The sequence below is a fragment of the Triticum urartu genome, chromosome 1A (assembly GCF_056163025.1).
Source record: "Triticum urartu cultivar PI428250 chromosome 1A, HENAU_Tu73, whole genome shotgun sequence".
NCBI lineage: Eukaryota > Viridiplantae > Streptophyta > Magnoliopsida > Poales > Poaceae > Triticum > Triticum urartu.
The window spans coordinates 581577117-581601332 of NC_141873.1; the positions used below are offsets into that span (position 1 = coordinate 581577117).

At 47.2% G+C, this 24216-nt stretch overlaps 2 protein-coding genes across 3 annotated transcripts; both read left to right on the forward strand.

Annotated features, from left to right (window-relative positions):
- Positions 1 to 10616: 10616 nt before the first annotated feature.
- Positions 10617 to 23714, forward strand: LOC147993039 (uncharacterized). Of its 2 annotated transcripts, none has more exons than XM_087533334.1 (10): positions 10617 to 10905; positions 10994 to 11143; positions 11236 to 11424; positions 21345 to 21530; positions 21642 to 21753; positions 21893 to 21949; positions 22200 to 22298; positions 23025 to 23137; positions 23223 to 23271; positions 23356 to 23714. In XM_087533334.1, the coding sequence occupies exons 5-10, from the start codon at positions 21655 to 21657 to the stop codon at positions 23587 to 23589; spliced, it is 651 nt and encodes a 216-aa protein (XP_087389460.1). In that variant the 5' UTR covers positions 10617 to 10905; positions 10994 to 11143; positions 11236 to 11424; positions 21345 to 21530; positions 21642 to 21654; the 3' UTR covers positions 23590 to 23714. The 2 variants fall into 2 exon arrangements, with proteins under 2 accessions (XP_087389460.1, XP_087389464.1); XM_087533338.1 differs by having other exon boundaries at positions 21348 to 21530.
- Positions 11444 to 14553, forward strand: LOC147993040 (uncharacterized). The gene has a single exon (XM_087533286.1). The coding sequence runs from the start codon at positions 12603 to 12605 to the stop codon at positions 13614 to 13616; it is 1014 nt and encodes a 337-aa protein (XP_087389412.1). The 5' UTR covers positions 11444 to 12602; the 3' UTR covers positions 13617 to 14553.
- Positions 23715 to 24216: the final 502 nt, after the last annotated feature.

Here is a 24216-nt window from a genome sequence, read left to right on the forward strand (position 1 = left end):
ACAATATGTCATTCACATATACTTATCAGAAATGCTGTAGTGCTCCCACTCACTTTCTCGTAAATACAGGCTTCACCGCAAGTCTGTATAAAACTATATGCTTTGATCAACTCATCAAAACGTATATTCCAACTCCGAGATGCTTGCACCAGTCCACAGATGGATCGCTGGAGTTTGCACATTTTGTTAGCACCTTTCGGATTGACAAAACCTTCTGGTTGCATCGTATACAACTCTTCTTTAGTAAATCCATTAAGGAATGCAGTTTTGTTTATCCATTTGCCAGATTTCATAAAACGCGGCAATTGCTAACATGATTCGGACAGACTTAAGCATAGATACGAGTGAGAAACTCTCATTGTAGTCAACACCTTGAACTTGTCGAAAACCTTTTGCGACAATTCTAGCTTTGTAGATAGTAACACTACTATCAGCGTCCGTCTTCCTCTTGAAGATCCATTTATTCTCAATTGCTTGCCGATCATCGGGCAAGTTAACCAAAGTCCATACTTTGTTCTCATACATGGATCCCATCTCAGATTTCATGGCTTCAAGCCACTTTGCGGAATCTGGGCTCACCATCGCTTCTTCATAGTTCGTAGGTTCATCATGATCTAGTAGCATGACTTCCAGAACAGGATTACCGTACCACTCTGGTGCGGATCTTACTCTGGTTGATCTACGAGGTTCAGTAGTATCTTGATCTGAAGTTTCATGATCATTATCATTAGCTTCCTCACTAACTGGTGTAGGTGTCACTGAAACAGTTTTCTGTGATGTACTACTTTCCAGTAAGGGAGCAGGTACAGTTACCTCGTCAAGTTCTACTTTCCTCCCACTCACTTCTTTCGAGAGAAACTCCTTCTCTAGAAAAACTTCGAATTTAGCAACAAAAGTCTTGCCTTCGGATTTGTGATAGAAGGTGTACCCAACAGCCTCCTTTGGGTATCCTATGAAGACATATTTCTCCGATTTGGGTTCGAGCTTATCATGTTGAAACTTTTTCACATAAGCATCGCAATCCCAAACTTTAAGAAACGACAGCTTAGGTTTCTTGCCAAACCATAGTTCATACGGTGTCGTCTCAACGGATTTAGATGGTGCCCTATTTAACGTGAATGCAACTGTCTCTAATGCATAAACCCAAAACGATAGTGGTAGATCGGTAAGAGACATCATAGATCGCACCATATCTAATAAAGTATGGTTATGACGTTCGGACACACCATTACATTGTGGTGTTCCAGGTGGCATGAGTAGTGAAACTATTTCACATTGTTTTTAACTGAATGCCAAACTCGTAACTCAAATACTCTTCTCTACAATCAGATCGTAGAAACTTTTATTTTCTTGTTACGATGATTTTTCACTTCACTCTGAAATTCTTTGAACTTTTCAAATGTTTCAGACTTGTGTTTCATCAAGTAGATATACTCATATCTGCTCAAATCATCTGTGAAGATCAGAAAATAATGATACCTGTCGCGAGCCTCAATATTCATCGGACCGCATACATCAGTATGTATGATTTCCCACAAATCCGTTGCTCGCTCCTATTGTTCCGAAGAACGGCGTTTTAGTCATCTTGCCCAAAAGGCATGGTTCGCAAGCATCAAGTGATTCATAATCAAGTGATTCCAAAATCCCATCAGCATGGAGTTTCTTCATGCGCTTTACACCAATATGACCTAAACGGCAGTGCTACAAATAAGTTGCACTATCATTATTAACTTTGCATCTTTTGGTTTCAATATTATGATTATGTGTATCACTACGATCGAGATCCAACGAACTATTTTCATTGGGTGTGTAACCATATAAGGTTTTATTCATGTAAACAGAACAACAATTTATTCTCTTACTTAAATGAATAACCGTATTACAATAAACATGATCAAGTCATATTCATGCTCAACGCAAACACCAAATAACACTTATTTAGGTTCAACACTAATCCCGAAATTATAGGGAGTGTGCGATGATGATCATATCAATCTTGGAACCACTTCCAACACACATCGTCACTTCACCCTTAACTAGTCTCTGTTTATTTTGCAACTCCCGTTTCGAGTTACTAATCTTAGCAACTGAACTAGTATCAAATACTGAGGGTTTGCTATAAACACTAGTAAAGTACACATCAATAACATGTATATCAAATATACTTCTGTTCACTTTGCCATCCTTCTTATCCGCCAATCACTTGGGGTAGATCCGCTTTCAGTGACCAATCCCTTTGCAGTAGAAGCACTTAGTCTCAGGCTTAGGATCAGACTTGGGCTTCTTCACTTGAGCAGCAACTTGCTTGCTGTTCTTCTTGAAGTTCCCCTTCTTCCCTCTGCCCTTTTCTTGAAACTAGTGATCTTGTCAACCATCAACACTTGATGTTTTTCTTGATTTCTACCTTCGTTGATTTCAGCATCATGAAGAGCTTGGGAGTTGTTTCCGTTATCCCTTGCATGTCATAGTTCATCACGAGGTTCTACTAACTTGGTGATGGTGACTAGAGAATTCTGTCAATCACTATCTTATCTGGAAGATTAACTCCCACTTGATTCAAGCGATTGTAGTACTCAGACAATCTGGGCACATGCTCACTAGTTGAGCGATTCTCCTCCATCTTTTAGCTATAGAACTTGTTGGAGACTTCATATCTCTCAACTCGGGTATTTAAAATATTAAGTTCAACTCCTGGAACATCTCATATGCTCCATGACGTTCAAAACGTCTTTGAAGGCCCGATTCTAAGCCATTAAGCATGGTGCACTAAACTATCAAGTAGTCATCATATTGAGCTAGCCAAATGTTCATAACGTCTGTATCTGCTCCTGCAATAGGTCCGTCACCTAGCGGTGCATCAAGGACATAATTCTTTTGTGCAGCAATGAGGATAAACCTCAGATCACGGATCCAATCCGCAACTTTGCTACTAACATCTTTCAACATAATTTTCTCTAGGAACATATCAAAATAAACACAGGGAAGCAACAACGCGAGCTATTGATCTACAACATGATTTGCAAAATACTACCAGGACTAAGTTCATGATAAATTTAAGTTCAATTAATCATATTACTTAAGAACTCCCACTTAGATAGACATCCCTCTAATCCTCTAAGTGATTACGTGATCCAAATCAACTAAACCATGACCGATCATCACGTGAGATGGAGTAGTTTCATCGGTGAACATCATTATGTTGATCATATCTACTATATGATTCACGCTCGACCTTTCGGTCTCCGTGTTCCGAGGCCATATCTGTATATGCTTGGCTCGTCAAGTATAACCTGAGTATTCCGCGTGCGCAACTGTTTTGCACCCGTTGTATTTGAACGTAGAGCCTATCACACCCGATCATCACGTGGTGTCTCAGCACGAAGAACTTTCGCAACGGTGCATACTCAGGGAGAACACTTCTTGATAATTAGTGAGAGATCATCTTAAAATGCTACCGTCAAACTAAGCAAAATAAGATGTATAAAAGATAAACATCCCATGCAATCAAAATATGTGACATGATATGGCCATCATCATCTTGCGCCTTTGATCTCCATCTCCAAAGTACTGTCATGATCTCTATCGTCACCGGCATGACACCATGATCTCCATCATCTTGATCTATATCAATGTGTCGTCACACGGTCGTCTCGCCAACTATTGCTCTTGCAACTATTGCTATCATATAGCGATAAAGTAAAGCAATTATTTGGCGCTTGCATCTTATGCAATATAGAGACAACCATAAGGCTTTTGCCAGTTGCCGATAACTTTAACAAAACATGATCATCTCATACAACAACTTATATCTCATCACGTTTTGACCATATCACATCACAACATGCCCTGCAAAAACAAGTTAGACGTCCTCTACTTTGTTGTTGCAAGTTTTACGTGGCTGCTACGGGCTTAAGCAAGAACCAATCTTACCTACGCATCAAAACCACAACGATAGTTTGTCAAATAGACTCCGTTATAACCTTCGCAAGGACCGGGCGTAGTCACACTCGGTTCAACTAAAGTTGGAGAAACAGTCACCCGCAAGTCACCTTTGTGCAAAGCACGTCTGGGAAACCGGTCTCGCGTAAGCGTACGCGTAATGTCGGTCCGGGCCGCTTCATCCAACAATACCGCCGAACCAAAGTATGACATGCTGGTAGGCAGTATGACTTATATCGCCCACAACTGACTTGTGTTCTACTCGTGCATATAACATCAAACCATAAAACCTAGGCTCGGATGCCACTGTTGGGTTTCGTAGTAATTTCAAAAAATTTCCTACGCACACGCAAGATCATGTGATGCATAGCAACGAGGTGGGAGAGTGTTGTCTACGTACCCAACGCAGACCGACTGCGGAAGCGATGACACAACGTAGAGGAAGTAGTCGTACGTCTTCACGATCCAACCGATCAAGCACCGAAACTACGGCACCTCCGAGTTCGAGCACACGTTCAGCTCGATGACGATCCCCGGACTCCGATCCAGAAAAGTGTCGGGGAAGAGTTCCGTCAGCACGACGGCGTGGTGAGGATCTTGATGAACTACAGCAGCAGGGCTTCGCCTAAACTCCGCTACAGTATTATCGAGGAATATGGTGGCAGGGGGCACCGCACACGGCTAAGGAATAGATCACGTGGATCAACTTGTGTGTGTAGAGGTGCCCCCTGCCTCCATATATAAAGGAGTAGAGGGGGGAGGCTGGCCGGCCAAGCTTGGTGCGCCAGGAGAGTCCTACTCCCTCTGGGAGTAGGATTCCCCCCAATCCTAGTTGGAATAGGATTCGCGGAGGGGGAAAAGAGGAGGAGGGGGCCGGCCACCTCTCCTAGTCCTAATAGGACTAGGGGAAGGGGGGAGGCGCGCAGCCCATCTAGGGCAGCCCCTTCTCTTTTCCACTAAGGCCCACTATGGCCCATATAGCTCCCGGGGGGTTCCGGTAACCCTCCCGGTACTCCGGTAAAATCCCGATTTCACCCGGAACACTTCCGATATCCAAATATAGGCTTCCAATATATCAATCTTTACGTCTCGACCATTTCGAGACTCCTCGTCATGTCCGTGATCACATCCGGGACTCCGAACAACCTTCGGTACATCAAAATGCATAAACTCATAATATAACTGTCATCGTAACCTTAAGCGTGCGGACCCTACGGGTTCGAGAACAATGTAGACATGACCGAGACACGTCTCCGGTCAATAACCAATAGCGGGACCTGGATGCCCATATTGGCTCCTACTATTCTACGAAGATCTTTATCGGTCAGACCGCATAACAACATACGTTGTTCCCTTTGTCATCGGTATGTTACTTGCCCGAGATTTGATCGTCGGTATCCAATACCTAGTTCAATCTCGTTACCGGCAAGTCTCTTTACTCGTTCCGTAATACATCATCTCGCAACTAACTAATTAGTTGCAATGCTTGCAAGGCTTATGTGATGTGCATTACCGAGAGGGCCCAGAGATACCTCTCCGACAATCGGAGTGACAAATCCTAATCTCGAAATACGCCAACCCAACATCTACCTTTGGAGACACCTGTAATGCTCCTTTATAATCACCCAGTTACGTTGTGACGTTTGGTAGCACCCAAAGTGTTCCTCCGGCAAACGGGAGTTGCATAATCTCATAGTCATAGGAACATGTATAAGTCATGAAGGAAGCAATAGCAATATACTAAACGATCGTGTGCTAAGCTAATGGAATGGGTCATGTCAATCAGATCATTCAACTAATGATGTGACTTCGTTAATCAAATAACAACACTTTGTTCATGGTTAGGAAACATAACCATCTTTGATTAACGAGCTAGTCAAGTAGAGGCATACTAGTGACACTCTGTTTGTCTGTGTATTCACACATGTATTATGTTTCCGGTTAATACAATTCTAGCATGAATAATAAACATTTATCATGAAATAAGGAAATAAATAATAACTTTATTATTGCCTCTAGGGCATATTTCCTTCAGCCCACACATCCGTTTTACCACACGAAGGGGCCGGTGTGTGGGCGTTTAGCAGTTCGCCCACACACCAGTTTTCAGTCACGCACAAGGGCTGGTGTGTGGGCGTTTGCCATCTCGCCCACACGCCCGCCTCCTCTCCCACACCCAAGCTGCCAGTTGCCATGCGTTTTGCAGTGTACATGGCAACTGCCCTAGTGTGATTGCAAGCAGATGGCAACTCTCTTTTTTACCCGAACATGTCAGTTGCCATATGTTTGGCATGGTACATGGCAAACTGCCCTAGCGTGCACGTAAGCAGATGGCAACTCTTTCTTTTTAAATGGCAACTGCCCTAGTGTGCTTGTGAGCACATGGCAACTCTCTCTTTTACCCGAACATGTTTTTTGTCATGCCTTTTTTTGTAGCGCTATATGGCAACTGCCTAGTGTTAGTATGTGGCAACTCCTAAAGTTTTGAAATCATGGCAACTGCAGTAGAACAGACCACACATGGCAACAGCCGTAGTTGTCCAAAAAATGGCAATCTGGAACTTTGACCTGAGATGGCAACTGCAGTTGAGCAAACATGGCAACTGTAGTTGTCCGACATGGCAACCGTAGTTCAGCGACATGGCAACTGCACTTAAACGAACATGGACAAGGGTCCGGCCCATGGCAACTGCGGGGCGCGCGTTAAAGTGTCACGCGGGGCGTCCGGGACCACGAGGTACGAGGTCTGACGTACCGGGCGTGTGGGCGTTATCTATTTCGCCCACACGCACGCGTGTAAGAGGGATCGGGAGAAAAAAAAAGAGGCGTGTGGGCGCTAATTGTTTTGCCCACACACAGACGTGTTGGCTGGTCCTTTTAGGCACCACACAGAACGTGTGGGCAGATTCCTTAACGCCCACACGTGTGGCAGTTAGCGGCGTCCTTATTTTTAAACTTCAAAATATGATTTTTCGCAAAAAAAGAAAAGAGATACCTGTCGTACTACATGACTGCCGGAGATTTATATCTTCATATGCTCTCACACATTTTGACCTGCATGGTAAATTATATTTGCAAATACCTTCATGCGTATGAACTAAGGTTTCTTTTGATATAAAACTTCAAACTTCAAAACATGATTTTCACAAAAGAAAATGCGGTACGAAGCTGATCGCGCCTCGGAGATTTGAAGTCGTTTTTTGCTTTCCGGACGGTGGGTGTGCAAGTGTATGTGTGCATGCGTTGGGTGGCGGACCAAGTACAGTACTGCTCTTTCCTGCCGGGCGGTGAGTCTGTCCCCCCACCGCACCCCCCTAACCCCAAGAGCATCTATTCGCCTAATTTAACTTAAGTACTCCTTATAGTATGCATTTCTGGCCCCTCGGGCATATACTCTCTTCGTACAAAAATACTTAAAAAAATGAATGTATCTAGACATATTTTAATTTAACATATATTTATTTTTATCTATTTCTCCGGCAGTATTTCAGGACAGAGGAACTACTATAAATGGTTCAACATTTTTAAGGGGTAACACGTCTTATGAATTGACGTGTCTAGTTTAAAAAGTTAGCTCGACGGATATTAGAGCATCTACAACTGAACTTGGCAAATCCAACCACTCAAGCGCCTGCGGACGCGACCAGGCGGGTCCGCGGACAATGACCGGTCACGCCTTATATACTTGATTCTATAATCGGACACCTCAGATTATAAACCTCAAATCCATATTATTACATTCAACGTAAATCGATCTTTGAGCGGACCTCGTGTGGCTTCGCCGTTCCCACGTCCGGCGGCCGACTGCGCTCCCTAGAGTGTTGGTCTAGTCGCCGGCAAGGTAGAGTAAGGCATGGGACACGAGCTGGCTCACGGGACTCAAGGCGCCGCCGTCTCCCATGCCCTACTCTTCATTGTCGGAGCACATAACCCTAACGGTGCCGGTGGACGTCAGGTCGATGATGGATCCGTCTTGGGACGAGCCGGCGACATCCACCACGACACACTTTGCGGCGCCCAGACTGGTGCACCATACGGGGTGCCAGGAGAATGTGACTTTGCCTCACCGATGTCCACTCCCGCGCCCGCTGCCTCGCACGATGGGCACGTCGCGCCATGTTTTCGTCGGACGATGCCCATGGTACGTCCATGGCCTCGTCGTGCCAATGGAGGGGTTGTGCGGCCGCTACCGCTCGGACGCCAGACGGACTGCACCGCCTCCGGTGAGGCAGCGACGCACACGTAGCACCGGATCCATGCACCATTTGAGCGGATGCAATGGATTCCCAACGGAAGCAATCCGAGCGCTGCCTCGCACGGGCCTCCTCCCGGGAGCAGCGACGCGCAAGATGGACGACCATCTCCTCCTCGGGGCTGCGTGGATGAGCTCGGGGTCGGTGGATCTGGAGGTGAAGGACTCGATCCGTTGCAGCCGTGCCGAAGATCGCCGGACGGGGCTTGGGTGATAGAGAGGAGTGGAGTGAAGTGGTTAGGGTTTGCTCCGGCGAGCGAATGAGGAGAAATATGTGTGGGGTCGGGCGGACCGGCGTGGGCCGGGTCCGACACAGCGGATGCGCTCGGGCGTACTCGGGAGCCTAATATCTGCTCCATATTTGGGCTGGATATGAGAGATGCATGTCAGTCTGAGAGTTTGAGGCCCGTTTGGGGCGCCTGTGCTGGTCGAATTTTCTTGACCGATCAATGATTGTGTCATTCATTTCGGCGTTTGAGGCGGGTTTGAGATACCCGACTATAGATGCTCTTATGGACTGCTGTAACAGAGTACATGATGCTATATAGTACAATATAATCATATACTACTTCATATCCCTCGCATGCGTGAGTTGCCTCTTGTGGCTAGCAGAACCAAACTAGTCCGTCCACTGCCCCCAGAGAGGTTTCAGTTTCGAATGTTCTTTTTTCTACTTGCAGACCGAATAAATATTGCAGCGTACACTCTTTCTCTTTTTGTTTTATAGTTTGCATGCTTCTTTTATGGTTTGCTGACCGAATAAACATTGCAGTGTCAATTCGTATGGCACGACGCATAATAAAAAACGTAAAAAAAATGGCGTGTCTGGAAATCATCAATTCATACGACGCGTCACACGTAACTTCAAATAAATTCACAAATGTCAATTCGTATGGCGCGACACACAGTCACAAACGTCAATAGAAATTGGCGTGACTGAAAAACGTCAATTCATATAACACGACACATACCCAATAACGTCAAAATGAATTGGCCTGACTCGAAAACGTCAATTCGTATTGGCGTGACTCACACACCATCGAGAAAAAGAAGACCATCGTTGAGGTTGCCATTGAGCATCATCTCATCAATCCTCCACGAGTGAGCGACTCCAACTTCATCCTAGACGGCCATTGACGAAGCCGTCAGTAGCTGCAACAGATGTTAGAGCAAATGTCGATCCATGTCAAACAGTTGACCACTCACGCCAACGGCCAGACAACTCCGGCTCTAGTGATGAACACTGTAGGAGAAAAAAGCAGAGCTCGTGCCGACCAGGCCCCGCAGCCTGCCATCCATCTCATGTCATCGTCACCACAAAGGCCCCTCCACGACAACTCCAACTTCACGACGATGCAACAACGCACGGGGTACCTCTCAAACACGTCGGAGAGAATCGACTATCAAAACTCTGCAAGTATCCAGCTCCGCACGTCACTGCCATCGTTGCCAAACAAACCACCACGCCAACAGATCGAGGGTCACCACCCCCAACATCCCCACACCAAGCAAGCAGCCACCAACGTCGACAAGCCGGCACTGAAACGATGCCTTCAAGAAGGGCCACGCTGCAAAGTGTGTCGCCATCATCCGTTCTAAGAGATGGAACATTTCCTCGATGCCCGGAAGGGGTGGACAGAAGCATCCCAACAACAACGCCTCCAGGGAGGTTCGCATCGGCCAAGGACGTCACGTTGCCGGCTCCGGCCAAGCTGGAGCTAGTTTTTCACCCCCAAGATGCCAAAACTTCCACCCCACAACAACGGTGGAAGACAACTGCAGCCTGCTTACTCGCCACCGAGCCAACTCTCATGAGCCAAAGAACCAGACCGCTGCCGCCTGCCGCCACCAACAGCACGCCAAGTTGACGAGTAGAGCCATGCGAGAGGCCCTCGCCGGTGCCAGATCCAGCCGCACCCAGCCAGTTCTGGCATCACTCACACGCCACAACACCCAAACTCCAGAGCAAAAAGATGCAGACAAGCGCCGCCGCCAAGCCGTAGGAGCTGCCGCCCGCAGCCGAAGCCTGCACATATCAGGATGCAGTGAGAGGGCGGGTTCGCCTTGAGTCGCCTTCAATGTGGAGCGGCGCGCTCTACAACGGCATGAATGCGGCCAGCTGTCGCCGGGCTGGAAGCGCGTGCGGGAGGGGGGAGCGAGTTTTTGTGGCCAGGGCGGTCTGAAGCGGGTCTATGATCGGTTCTCCTGCAAACCTCCTCACGTTTATCCTTGTTTGCAGGAGAAAACACGTCTAAATTACGCAGCGTTGGATGACTTTCACGGTCTCTACAGCGTGGTCTAAACGGTAGCGAACAAAATTAACTATGCTCACCAGTAGGGTGGACCAGTAGCAGTAGTGGTGGCAGGTAGGGTCGGCATGCACGAAGGAAAGGACAATGGCTACTGAATGCATGAGTGGCGCACTTCAGTTCGGTCGCATCATCGACACGGACAGCCGGATGGACGGACCATATTATACGGGTAATTGGATTGGACGTACGTGATTAGCCGGACTATTAGTAGTAAAACCCTATCTCCATCTTGCCTAATTAAAAAAAAAACCTATGTCCATCTCTTCCTCCTCCTCCCCCGCCGTCGCCGCACACGCTCTTCTCGTTTTCTCTTGTTCGTTCTGGTTCAGGCTCACCGGCCGATTCGTCCATGGCTGTTGATCTCTCCCACCGGTATAGCAAGCTCACCTTGCTCAGGCTCAGGTATGGCAAGTTTTCTGTCTTCCCCTCGACCGATTGATTCCCTTACCCGGCCGCATCGTTGCCGATTACTTAACGTGTGTTCTACTAGATCTGATTACTAGACGACCTATGAAGCTGCTGAGTGCCTCGATTTGCTCTGCTTATAGTCACCTGGTGACCGGCCGGCCGTGTATTGTTCTCATCTCGCGGCCGGCCGGCCGGCAGATGTTTCCTCCTGATCTTCCGATGGTGCACCGAGGTATGCTGCACATCCTGGGTTCTTGTTCCCCCCTCTGTTAATTACTACCGTAACTTCTGACTGGTTTTCCCTTGGATCTGTCTCATGCCCAGCCTCAGCTGGGCGGCGCCCTGATCCATCCATGGATATATGTCCGTCTTCTCCGGATGGATGGCGATGCACGCGCTAGCCTTGCTGCCCAACAGCTGGTGCCGTGCCCTTGCTTGTTGCCATCTCGCGGCCGGCGGTGGCTGATGTTTCCTTCTCATCTCCGACGGTGCACAGAGCATCCACATGACAAGGTATGCCGCATCTCTTAGTTTTTTGATTTTTTTTCCTCTGTTCATTACCATAACCTCGATCTGCTTGTACTAGTCACTCACGATCCATCTATGGATCACCTGTCTCGTGTCTCCACTCTCAATCACAGTCAAGCAATCTTAAATGTACTTATGTTAGGCTAAATTCCCATATTACTCCGTCCACCCCCATTCCTAGGGTGTAATCTTCCAGTTGCGCCACCTCTCTGCTCAATCTGTTTCTAGTCAGTCAAGATCCACCTACGGAGAGTCCAGGAGCGAGAATCATTTCAATGCTGCCAAGGGTCCATACCTCCCTCTGTCTAGTAGAGCCTAAGGGTCTCTTTGATTCAAAGGATCTTTATAGGATTTTCGAAGGATTGGAATCCTTAGGAATTTTTCCTACGTTGGTCGTTTGATTCGTAGGATTGAATCTTGTAGGATTTTTTCCTAAGGATTTATTTGTACTGCATTTCACAGGAATTCTAACATCCACTCCAACCTCTTGGAAGAAATCCTTTGCTTTCCCCATGCCACAATCAAACAAACTCAAATCCTATAGGGATCCAATGGACATGCCATTTCAATCCTATGTTTTTCCTATTCCAGTGTTTTTGCAATCCTACGAATTAAAGAGGCCCTAACACATGAAACCGTGTAGAGACATTGGTTTGGCACAATACAAGGTTAATTTAACTGGTTATTATGTAATTCTTCGTATTAAGTTTGCAGTTTGCACTGTTGATACTCTTTAGTACATCATGCTGCTATATTCATACTCTTTAGTAAGTATGAACGAGTCCCAGCTCTAATGTGTGATGCTCCTGTAGTAGCCACTGAAAAAAATAGCGCACTATAGCGCCTCTAATAGCACACTGTAGGCGTGTAGAGAATTGTCTCGCTAAATAAATCAGTGTATAGTTTCTTGTTAATAGCGTGCTAATTGAGAAATTCAGAGGGGGCAATTTTGCATAGCATGCTATATTTTCTCTTGTTAGTAGCACGGCCACACGATCACCCCCTTCGCCATATACAACGCCGCCTGCATATGAAAAGGGCATCTGCATCTCTCCTTGCTCTTTCCTGTCTCCTTGCGCTCTTCTCGGTTCACTCCCAGCCAGGGTTTTGGCCCTTCCCTGCTGTATATATCTGTAGCTAGTTTCCTTCCCTAGTGGGGTTTGATGTTAGAATCCCATAACCAGATTCTATCCAGTGTGTCCGGTGGTATACACTGGTTCTTGGCTCTCTACATCAGGCTATCTTTGTCTTGTCCCCTAGGGTTCCCTCCCTCCCTCCCCCGCCGCCACCCGCGAGGCGCAGGGGAAGGCCCCAAATCTCCGCCGTCGAACTCCCCTCCGCCTCCCTCCTCCTCCCTCCCCGCCGCCAAAGGGCACGGTCGTCGCCGGCGGCGGCGGGGCCTTCTCGTCCCCCACGCGTGGGGGTTGGCACGAACCCGATCTCGTGGGCGGGACGCTGCGCTCGGTGTCAGGCGTGGTGGCGCGGCGGCGCCCCGGAGCAGGCTGGCGATGGTGGCATGGCGTCGGGCGGCAGATGGCATGGTGGTGGTGCAGGCTGGTGTGGCATCGGCGGCGGTGTTTCTGGCAGCGCATCGGCGTCGCGTCCGGCGCCGTGGGTTTGCGGCTGACCTGGTCGCGGGCGGCCTCTCACCATGGTCTTTGGTGGGGGACGGCGCGGCAGCGGAGGTGGTGAGCTGCTCCCTCCCAGTCGGGCCCTCGCGGCTGGGTGGCGACGCTCTGCTCGGGCGGGTCCCCCTGGTGGCGTCTCTGGGCGGCGGCGGCGACAGCTCGGCCACCCTCCCTCTCCGGCCTCTGGCGGCGGCCGGTGCCTCCCGGTGCCCTGGGCCTTCGACGCGGGGGCGGTACTCGGTTTCAGGGGAGGAGCTGGAGCGGACAAGGCGTCGGTCGTGCCCATGGGCGGGGCGGCGGTCCTGGCGGTGGGAGTCGTGCGTTGGTCGTGGGCGGGCTGCGCGGCTCGGATGCGGGCAGGCAACCATGGCTGCTTGGGCGGCATGGCTGCGGGTGTTGACGGACCGGGGCGGCAGAAGAGGTGAAGCACCGGGGTACATCACCTACCTAGTCTGTGTACTGGTCGACGGTGACGGCGTCCATGGACGTCGTGTCCTCCTTGCAGGCTCCGTCGTGGTGCTTCTACCCCTTCCATCTTACTCCGGGTGAAAACTCGATCCTCGGATCGGACGGCAGCGACATTCATGGTCGTGCCCTTCCTGGAGTCACCGTCTTGGAGTCCTCGGTCTGGCATGTCCGTTACACATCCTCCCGGACGATCGCTCCTCGTGGTGGTGTTCTCCGTCGGCTCGAAGCGGATTCGTTTCTCATCTTTTAGGTGCTTTGTAGTCGTTGTGGTTGTGTGTCGGTGCCCGGCATTTTTGTATCTTGCCTTGAGTGTGTGGTGTGCGTTTGTATGGATGCTTTGTTGTTGTGGTTCATGCTTTATAATATAAAGCGGGGAAACCCTTTTTCTTATACACTGTGGTTCTAGCCCTGTCTCATTCCCTTTTCTTGCACTTATACAACAACAACAAAGCTTTTAGTCCCAAACAAATTGGGATAGACTAGAGGTAAAACCGTCTCGTTCCCTTTTCTTGCACTTATATGTGGCTGAATTCCAACATTGCTCCGTCCATCCCCATTCCTAGGGTGTAATCTTCTACTTGCGCCGTCCACCAAGGGGAGAACATGAGCGAAAATCGTTTCCCATGTTACCCAAGAAAAATCCCATGTAGCAAATCTCGCTCGAGGAGATTGCCTCCTTGTTCATGTTTGGATGCCACGCCCTCCATTGCCTTTGCGTCCTCCCACGGGCCAGAAATGTTCCCAAAGGCAACGCAAAAAGTTGTCCCGCCACCGACCAATCATCATGTCTAGCAGGATCAGCGAATGCAACAAGTTTCCAAGGAGGGGTGACGTCTTGATTTATTGGCGGGTAACGGCATTGTGCGCACATCGCTGGAGTTCCACATGTGACGCACCATTGCTGGGACCCACGTGTACGATGGAACCAACCAAAACCCTAATTTACTGGATGTACAAAGATACAAGAAGTCTTGTCTGTTTGACCAAGCGACGGCATCATTGGCTATCCATGTCTCCTCTGCCCCCCCCCCCCCCCCCCCCCCCCCCAGTAGTGCCCTAAGGCCCAACAAAAATCTGTGCACACCACATAATCCAAGACACGGGTAGTGTAGATAAAACAACATTCTTTTTTCTTACTCACTTTCCTTTACTACGACCCCTTTTCAAATAAGATCGTGTTGGAGTTACGTACGTCATTCTTAGTCTGCATATTAGATATCCTAGAAGTCAAACTTTGTAAACTTTGACCAAAGTTATATTAAAATTTATCAAGATCTACTATACCAAATAAATATAATATGAAAATATATTCTATGATGGATGTAATGATATTGATTTTGCATTATGAATATCAATATTTTTATATAAACATGGTCGAACTTCAAAGACTTTGAGTTCAGACAAATCTAATACTTGGAGTAAAAAGGAATGAAGTGAGTACCAATTGCCATGGTTAGGGTTGGGCTGGAAGAACATGTTGCTTAGGCTGCATTGGGCATCGAATGTTGATCCTAGGATGGCATTGGCGATGTTCAGGAAGAGCTGGAAGGGATGGAGTAGACCATGTGATAGGCCTATGTCGGAGCATCGGAAAGGTGGGCAACACATTGCCTGGCGCTGGGTGGGTGAGGAGAAGCCATGGACCGCGCCCCCCCCCCCCCCTCGTTGCCTTTTCTTTTGCACTTATATGTGGCTAAATTCCGACATTGCTCCGTCCGTCCCCATTCATAGGGTGTAAGAGCATCTCTAGTAGATCCCGCAAATCGTGGTCCTGCAATTTTCGTTTACTCTGTACCATTAACGGTATACAGGATGCCGAGACAAAACAGATACCATAAACAAACTCAAACACATACGACATATTCAAACTAGCAGCTCGCGCCACTTAAACATCACCGAAGTTCATACTAGCATAAACGAAAATTAAACTAGATCTACTTGTCATCACCATCACCGGACTTGTATATGCTGAGGTGGTGCTCCATAAGTGAGTTGGAGAGCATGAAGGCGAGGTCGCATTCCTTCCTCAACGCCGGCACTCGCGTCGTTGTAGCTTCGTCCCTGGCGGCGGCCGCCTTCTTCGCGTCAAACCACGCGCGCTCCGCCGCCCGGAGTCGCTGGATTATGGGGGAGAAGGTCCGGTTGAGGCGATCGAATTTGGTCCTGCGACGGTGTACGTACTGCTCCTGATGAACAATCCAGAATATCGGGGAGCACCAAAAGAACGCTAAAGAGAACCTCCAAGCCGTGTCTTGACAAACAATGCTCCCAAAAGAGGAATGATCGACAAACGACGATCACCTCCAAAGAGCAACAACTCCGAACGACTATCCTTGTCGACGCACCAACCTTCCTCGAGTGCCTAAAAAGAGTTGGCAGGTGGATGGCATGACTCGGACAACCCCGAGAAAGTCATCATTTTGGACTCACCTGCGACGGTGTACGTATTGCTCCTAATGAACAATCCAGAACATCGGGGAGCACCAAAGGAATGCTAAAGCCGTGTCTCGACAAACAATGCTCCCAAAAGAGGAACGATCGACAAACGACGATCACCTCCAAAGAGCAACAACTCCAAACGACTATCCTTGCTGACACACCAACCCTCCTCTAGTGCCTAAAAAGAGTTGGGACTCACCTGCGGCGGTGTACATAGCGCTCCCGATGAACAATCCAGAACATCGGGGAGCACCAAAGGAATGCTACATAGAACCTCCAAGCCGTGTCTCCACAAACAATGCTCCCAAAAGAAGAAGGACGCTGGCATCGGCTATCCGTAACTGGACCTAGGCTTTTGCCCGGAGGCAACCAACCAACCAACCAAGTAATAGAGAGCGAGGAGCGGACACACCATAGCGACGCCTCCAAGGAGGGGAACGACACATGGGGGCTGGCACCGACCGGTCAGCGTATTAATTTGTAGTCCCTCCATTCCTAAATATAAGTCTTGTTTAGAAATTCCATTCCAGTATAGACTACATACGGAGCAAAACAAGTTTTAAAAATATGTCTGTATACATCCGTATGTATCCATGTTGAAATCTCTAGAAAGACTTATATTTAGAAACAGAGGGAGTATTAAGCATGGTTAAACTTGTCAAATGATAAGTGTGGCACGAAGCATTCAAGCCCTGACATTTTTTACAAATAGAAGTTGCCATCCGAAAAGAAGAAGAAAACAAACGTATGTTACTTTCACTATGGGTAGCCTCGTCCTCCTCCTCCTCCAAGAAAGAAAGCTAGGGTTTCTGCCTCTCGCCGGCGCCGCTGCAGGTCCGCCTGGTCTCCTGTGGCCCTAGGGCCGTGGGGCGCGGTGGATCCTGCCAAGGGCCGGCGGGAGGGCTCCGTTTTCAGTCGTTTTTTCCTTATCTTGTTAAGGTTTGTGTCCTGCTTAGGAAGGCGAGGCGGCGGCGGCTCCCTGAAGATGGAATAAAGGTCTCCCCGCCTAGCCCCCGTTCCGGCGGTGCATCTAGCATCGTTTGTGGGCGTGTGGAGATGTGTCTCCGGCGGATCTATCTTTGGTGGATTTGCTCGGATCTCGTCGTTGTTGGTCTACGTTCGTGTGTCTTCGGGTTGAATCCTTCCAACCTATGTTATTCTTCATCGGCGGCGGTTGCTGTTCTGGTGCGCTGGTCCTATGGGGCCTTATCACGATGACTTCCCGCTGTCTACTACAACAAGTTGTGCCCTACTCCAGCGATGGAGGGGTGATGATGGCGGCGCGCCTTCGGCTTGCTTCAGTGCTTGTAATCGTCGCTAGGTGGTCTACGGAATACATGCCTATATACGGAATACATGCCTATATTACATTGATGAATTGGAGCTATTATGTATCGCTCTAGGTTGTGACTATTACATGGTGAATGTCATCCAATACAATTATCCATCACCGATCCAATGCTTACGATTCTCTCATATTGGTTTTTACTAAGTTATTATTGTTGTTGCAATCGCTATAAAACTGCTACTATTACTGTTACCGTTACTATTGCTAATCTTACCATTGCTATCAAACCATCATACTACTGTGCTATTGATCACTCTGCTGTAGATATTTAGTTCTCCAGGTGTGGTTGAATTAACAACTCAACTGCTAATACTTGCGAACATTCTTTGGATCCCCTTGTGTCAAATCAATAAATTTGGGTTGAATACTCTACCCTCAAAAACTGTTGTGATCCCCTAAACTTGTGGATTATCAGATATTTTGATGTTGGGTTAGTAAGTGGAACAAATTTGAAGTGTTAGTGGTTGTTATGAAGAGTACTAATTAACGAGTGAACTTGCATGCCTAAGCTTACAATGCGTGCTTCATTTGTTTATAGTATTGAATTTCTTAAATTGGTTTTATGCAAAATGCAGCCACGGCAGCAAAATTGTTGTCGTGGTTACAATTTTTTAATTTGCATGCCTAAGCTTTTAGTGGAGGGTGGTTTAATACACCCGCCACTGCAACAAAAATAAACAATGGCGGGCACATGCATGTTGCCCACCACTATAGAGACTCTATCAGTGGCGAGCGCCGTCCGCCACTGATGCGATTATAGTAGTGGCAGGCGCTCCTGGCAGCCTGGACCGCCACTGCTGGCATTTTTGCGGCCGCTACTGCTAGGCGTTCCTGTAGTAGCGGCAGGCAAACAAATAGATTTTGTTTTCAAGGCCTTAAGCCATAGGGATTCTGCCACAACGACCTTGCGTACCTAGCTTGTTTCGTACCTTTGCTCCAAGGAAAAAAACTTTATAGGTCAACCATAAAGAATACTCTCCATCAGCTACCAGACTCAAAATGAAGTAATTTTTTCTTTAGATAAGGAAGAATATTGATGAACCAAAGATAAATAAAAATCTGCGAGAGCTCCAAAAAAGGATAGCCTCTGCCGTAGAACACAATTTCGCTCGCCGTACCCGAGAAAAGGAGAAAAGTGATGCTCAATTTCTCGAGCACTACAACCAGCCAGTCATCTACTCCCTCCGTTCCACAATAGATGACCCAACTTTATACTAACTTTAGTACAAAGTTGGGTCATCTATTTTGGAACGGAGGGAGTATGATGCATGCAAGTAACTCGCATTAGATAAGTTCGGACAAGAGAGTAACTTGCATGCTGATACTAGATTTGTTCTGGCGGTAGTGACCAAAATGGTTACGAATAAAGATGAGCTAGCATTTCTTTATTCTTTTATTATATGAACTTGAATTGGTTGTGACCCCTTGTTAGTTGGGCTTTTTTCTTTTTTTTTGCCGGTGCTTGTTAGTCGGTTTGTTGTTGACAGAACAAGTCTAAACTCCATAGCACGATGCGATGCTAGAAGTCATGGTGTGCCATCTACAGTAGTAGTTACGAGAGTAGATATTTTGTGTAGAATACGGTGTCATGGCCATGGGGGTCATACGAAAAGTTTGAGATAGTCTACAGGGCATATTTCTGATTCCATTTTGCGCCGCACCCTCTTGTTTCTATGCCAGGGCCAATTAAAAGTGTTTTGCACATCCATGTCATATTCTTCTCTTTAATCATTCTTTCAAGATTTGATCCATCATGGCTCAACTCTTTAGCCCAAGCATGACAACCTCTGAGATCCTCCAGTGAACTCCATCTTGATCATAGTTGATTCAATCTTAATGCATAACTAGAATATTGATGAACCAAAGAGGAGGCAGAATATTGATGAACCAAAGAACGAAAAATTCTGCGAGGGCTCCAAAAAGGGATAGCCTCTGCCACAGAAAACAATTTCGCTCCTTGTACCTGAGAAAAGGAGAAAATTGATGCACTACAACCAGCCAGCCATCTATGATAAAAGTATCTAGCTTTGCATCACCGAACTTGAATCAAGTCGCGGCCATAGAAAACACAAGTTCCTCCTTAGATGTGTATGTTTCAAAAGGCGTCTTGATTGTAGAAGACATAGTGCATCTTGATTGTGCTAACAAAATTTGTCTAGTTTGCTCCTGTCTGCTCCCTTCTCACGTTGCCTAACACCCCTCCTACAATCTTCAATCCTTGCTAGGCAAGCCAGAAAAAATCCAACAATAGTACCTCTATTTGTGCCAAAGCTCATCGAATCTTGTGAGCGAACTTCTTTTTCTCCGAGAGCACACAAATCGTGTGCCTTGGATTTATGGAAGACAGGGGGTAAAATAATAGAAATTTAGGCAAGTTCCCACCACGCCCCGATGAGAAGCAAACACCACTCCAACTCGGAACACACACAATACAACTCCAAGGCACAAGGTCATGTCCTACACCTACCAACAAAGCCGCTTCTCAACAAACGGCGATCACCTTCAAAGAGCAACAACTCCAAACAACTATCCTTGCTGACACACCAACCCTCCTCTAGTGCCTAAAAAGAGTTGGACTCATCTGCGGCGGTGTACATAGTGCTCCTGATGAACAATCCAGAACATCGGAGAGCACCAAAGGAAAGCTAAAGCCGTGTCTCGACAAACAATGCTCCCAAAAGAGGAACGATCGACAAACGACGATCACCTCCAAAGAGCAACAACTCCAAACGACTATCCTTGCTGACACACCAACCCTCCTCTAGTGCCTAAAAAGAGTTGGACTCACCTGCGGCGGTGTACATAGCGCTCCCGATGAACAATCCAGAACATCGGGGAGCACCAAAGGAATGCTACATAGAACCTCCAAGCCGTGTCTCCACAAACAATGCTCCCAAAAGAGGAAGGACGCTGGCATCGGCTATCCGTAACTGGACCTAGGCTTTTTCCCGGAGGCAACCAACCAACCAACCAAGTAATAGAGAGCGAGGAGCGGACACACCATAGCGACGCCTCCAAGGAGGGGAACGACACATGGGGGCTGGCACCGACCGGTCAGCGTATTAATTTGTAGTCCCTCCATTCCTAAATATAAGTCTTGTTTAGAAATTCCATTCCAGTATAGACTACATACGGAGCAAAACAAGTTTTAAAAATATGTCTGTATACATCCGTATGTATCCATGTTGAAATCTCTAGAAAGACTTATATTTAGAAACAGAGGGAGTATTAAGCATGGTTAAACTTGTCAAATGATAAGTGTGGCACGAAGCATTCAGGCCCTGACATTTTTTACAAATAGAAGTTGCCATCCGAAAAGAAGAAGAAAACAAACGTATGTTACTTTCACTATGGGTAGCCTCGTCCTCCTCCTCCTCCAAGAAAGAAAGCTAGGGTTTCTGCCTCTCGCCGGCGCCGTTGCAGGTCCGCCTGGTCTCCTGTGGCCCTAGGGCCATGGGGGCGCGGTGGATCCTGCCAAGGGCCGGCGGGCCTGTCTTGTTAAGGTTTGTGTCCTGCTCAGGAAGGCGAGGCGGCGGCGGCTCCCTGAAGATGGAATAAAGGTCTCCCCGCCTAGCCCCCGTTCCGGCGGTGCATCTAGCATCCTTTGTGGGCGTGTGGAGATGTGTCTCCGGCGGATCTATCTTTGGTGGATTTGCTCGGATCTCGTCGTTGTTGGTCTACGTTCGTGTGTCTTCGGGTTGAATCCTTCCAACCTACGTTATTCTTCATCGGCGGCGGTTGCAGTTCTGGTGCACTGATCCTATGGGGCCTTATCACGATGACTTCCCGCTGTCTACTACAACAAGTTGTGCCCTACTCCAGCGATGGAGGGGTGATGACGGCGGCGCGCCTTCGGCTCGCTTCCGTGCTTGTAATCGTCGCTAGGTGGTCTACGGATCTGGATGTAATTTTTATTTCTGGTGTTCGTTGTACTGCCATGATTGAAGATGAATAGATTGAAAGTTTTTCAAAAAAAAAGAAAAACTCAAAGATGAATAAATAATTTTTTATTTTGAGCGAAGAAGGCACATCCTTTGTCGAGAAGAGAAGAAGCATGAAGTGGTGGGCTTTAAAGTGGATGATGGGCCGGTGGGCGATAAAAAGAATGAATAGCTCGTCCGCTTCAGTGTGGTGAGCGTTGGTGGCGGCGGCGCAGGGAAAGGGAAAGGGAGCAAGGAAGAAGGGAAGGGCGACGAACCCTAGCTCTGGTCAGTTTTCTGGTCCTCTAGCTAGATCCACAGGCAAGATGCGTCTGCTTGGTGCAGATGCAGGCCAACTCACTCTGACACCGCTCCGAATCTCCCCTCCCTCTTTTGCAGGCAGGTGAAGCTGATGGCTGCTGTGCTCCGATCCGCGGCGAGGCGGTTGGCCGGCGAGCTGCCGGCGGCTGAGATGGGGCTCCACCGCCTCCCTCTGCACTCCCAGTCCCAGGTAGGGCTCCAAAATCCCCATCCCCTGCTGTGACTGTGAAATGGACGGCTGATTTCTGTTGGATTGGTCGCTTGCACTGGTCAATCAGCTCACCCTTTTGCCCAATGGAAGCTCGGTTCTGAGTCCTCTTGTGCTGCAGGTCAATGTTTGGAGCGCCTCATCTGCTCCTGGCTCTGCCCCCTCTTCTCTGACCAAGGCAAGTCAGACACTTGAATTGTCTGGACTATCTTGAGCATCTTGTTAAACATGCACCACTAAAGTAGTGATCTTTCTTCTTATTGTTGGACACTAGTAGTAGTAGTTAAACACCACTGATCTTCGTTTTGTTTTATTTGTGGTCTTGATGCTGCCTGCTTATCTTAGATGTAGCAGTAATATCTTGAACATCTTGTTACATGTAGCATTCAAGTAATCATCTTTTGTTCTTATTACTCTTGACGAAACAGACCAAGGCGGTGATCAAGAGCACCCTTCTACCACAACTCATCCCGCGCCGCACAATGTCCTCCTCCTCCGGTCGCGCCGCCTCTCAACCAGCCGACAAGGTAACTAACATGATGCCCATGCTCAACTGTACAATGTAGTTTTGGTGCTGGCTAGCTGTGTTTGGCTTGACTGCATGCATTTTCAAAACTTGATACGGTTGCCTGTTGCTACGCGAGCCAGTGCCCAGGTTTTGTGCTTCCTGCTCATCCAGCAGAGTGCTACAACATGTAAACCACTACTAACATGCTTGATCCGAGGATCGTAGACCCCGCCGAACCTCTTTCATCTTATCTTCATTGGATTTTGTGAGAAACCGTGCTGAACATCCTGTTAGATGTACTGTAGCAGTTAAACACTGGCCTTTGCTTTGATTGTTGACAAACCAGACTAAGGCGGTGATGAAAGCGCCTTCTGTTTTAATTGTGGTTTTGATGTTGGCTGGTTATGTTATACTATTCGTGTTCAATGCGTGTTATATAGGGGCATGGTCTCATGGATGGATTGATATGCTTGCCCTGTTGTTATGCTAGCCTAGGGCCCGTCTTTTGTTCTTGCTGCTCATCTACAAGAGTGCCGTATCATGTAAATCACTAAGTTGCTTGATCTGAGGCCCTGCCAAACCTCTTTTAGCTTATGTCGTATTGATTGCTTTTACAAACCCTGCTGAACTGTGTTAGATAGATGCCTATGAATATCGTTTCTGCATCTTTGTGTGCAGTGCATTGCTTGCTTAAAATTGGACTGTTGTAAACTGCTGACACCGTTATTTTTAATTTTGTCTTCAGTTTTGGCTTGAGATAGTGGGTCACAGGATGAAAGGTCCGCAGAATCCGTGCCCGATGATTTTCAGAAAGCGAATCAGTGGTGTGGATGCCGACAAGGCTGAAGCAGTCTTCCTGTGAGTATACATCAAGGACCGAGCTGAACTGATGTTAGGTTCTTTTCTGTTTTCCCTGATTGTATTTACTTATGTGTCCATGTAGCGACGTGATGATGATGGCTAAATATGATGGGAATGTTCCACCAAATATGGTATATTCAACTCTGTTTTCTCCTTCTCATTTTGAATGCTTTCATATTCATTTTGCTAACCGCTGTTATGCACCCTTGATGTAGATGAGTAGTCCCGTTCGAGCATTGCTCCGGAAGGCGCTTATCCGATACATGAAAATTAAGTGGTTTATTAAAGAAATTGCTCTATCTCTCAAGATACGTGTCGTTTTTAAGCTGGGCAAGTTAAACTTTGTTGTCATCTGCGTGTTGCTTTACGTGACATACGGGAGGCCCCTATCTCTGCTCCGGAGGTTCTGGAAGATCCTAAATTCTCAAGGAGGCGATGACTCAGAGTAATCAAGCAGAGAATGCGACTATTGCAACAATGTAATAGTGATGTTGTGACTAAGACAAACATGCTTTTTTTTGTTATATTTGCCATTGTTGTGTAGTACATGGTTAAACGACCCGTAAATTTTCTGTTGGTGTTATGTCTGTTGTGATTATGATTTCTTGCATGATTGCTTCTGTTCTTTGGGATTCCCTTTATATACATTTCAGTTTAACTTTTTGTGGGAACCAAACACGGGTTAAGCGAGGTAATTCTTTTCTGTTAGTATCGAAATTTACTGACAAGCTGAATGTTGAAATTTTGGTCAATCTGATTGTTTAGAGTGAGATTTTCTGTATCTTTAAACTGAAAGTTCTGATCACTCTGAATGTTGAATTACAGACATTGACAGAGTTCTAAAGGTTGAGATTTTCTGTATCTTTTTTTAGAGTGAAATTTACTAACAAGTTGAATGTTGAAATTTTGGTCAGTCTGAATGTTTCAATTGAATGTTTAGAGTGAGATTTTCTGTATCTTTGAACTGAAAGTTTTGGTCATTCTGAATGTTTTAGTCTAACTTTTGTATAGATTCAGTACTATCAAATGTTCCTGTTGCATCATCAATACAAAACTGAATTTTGTACTCCATTCTT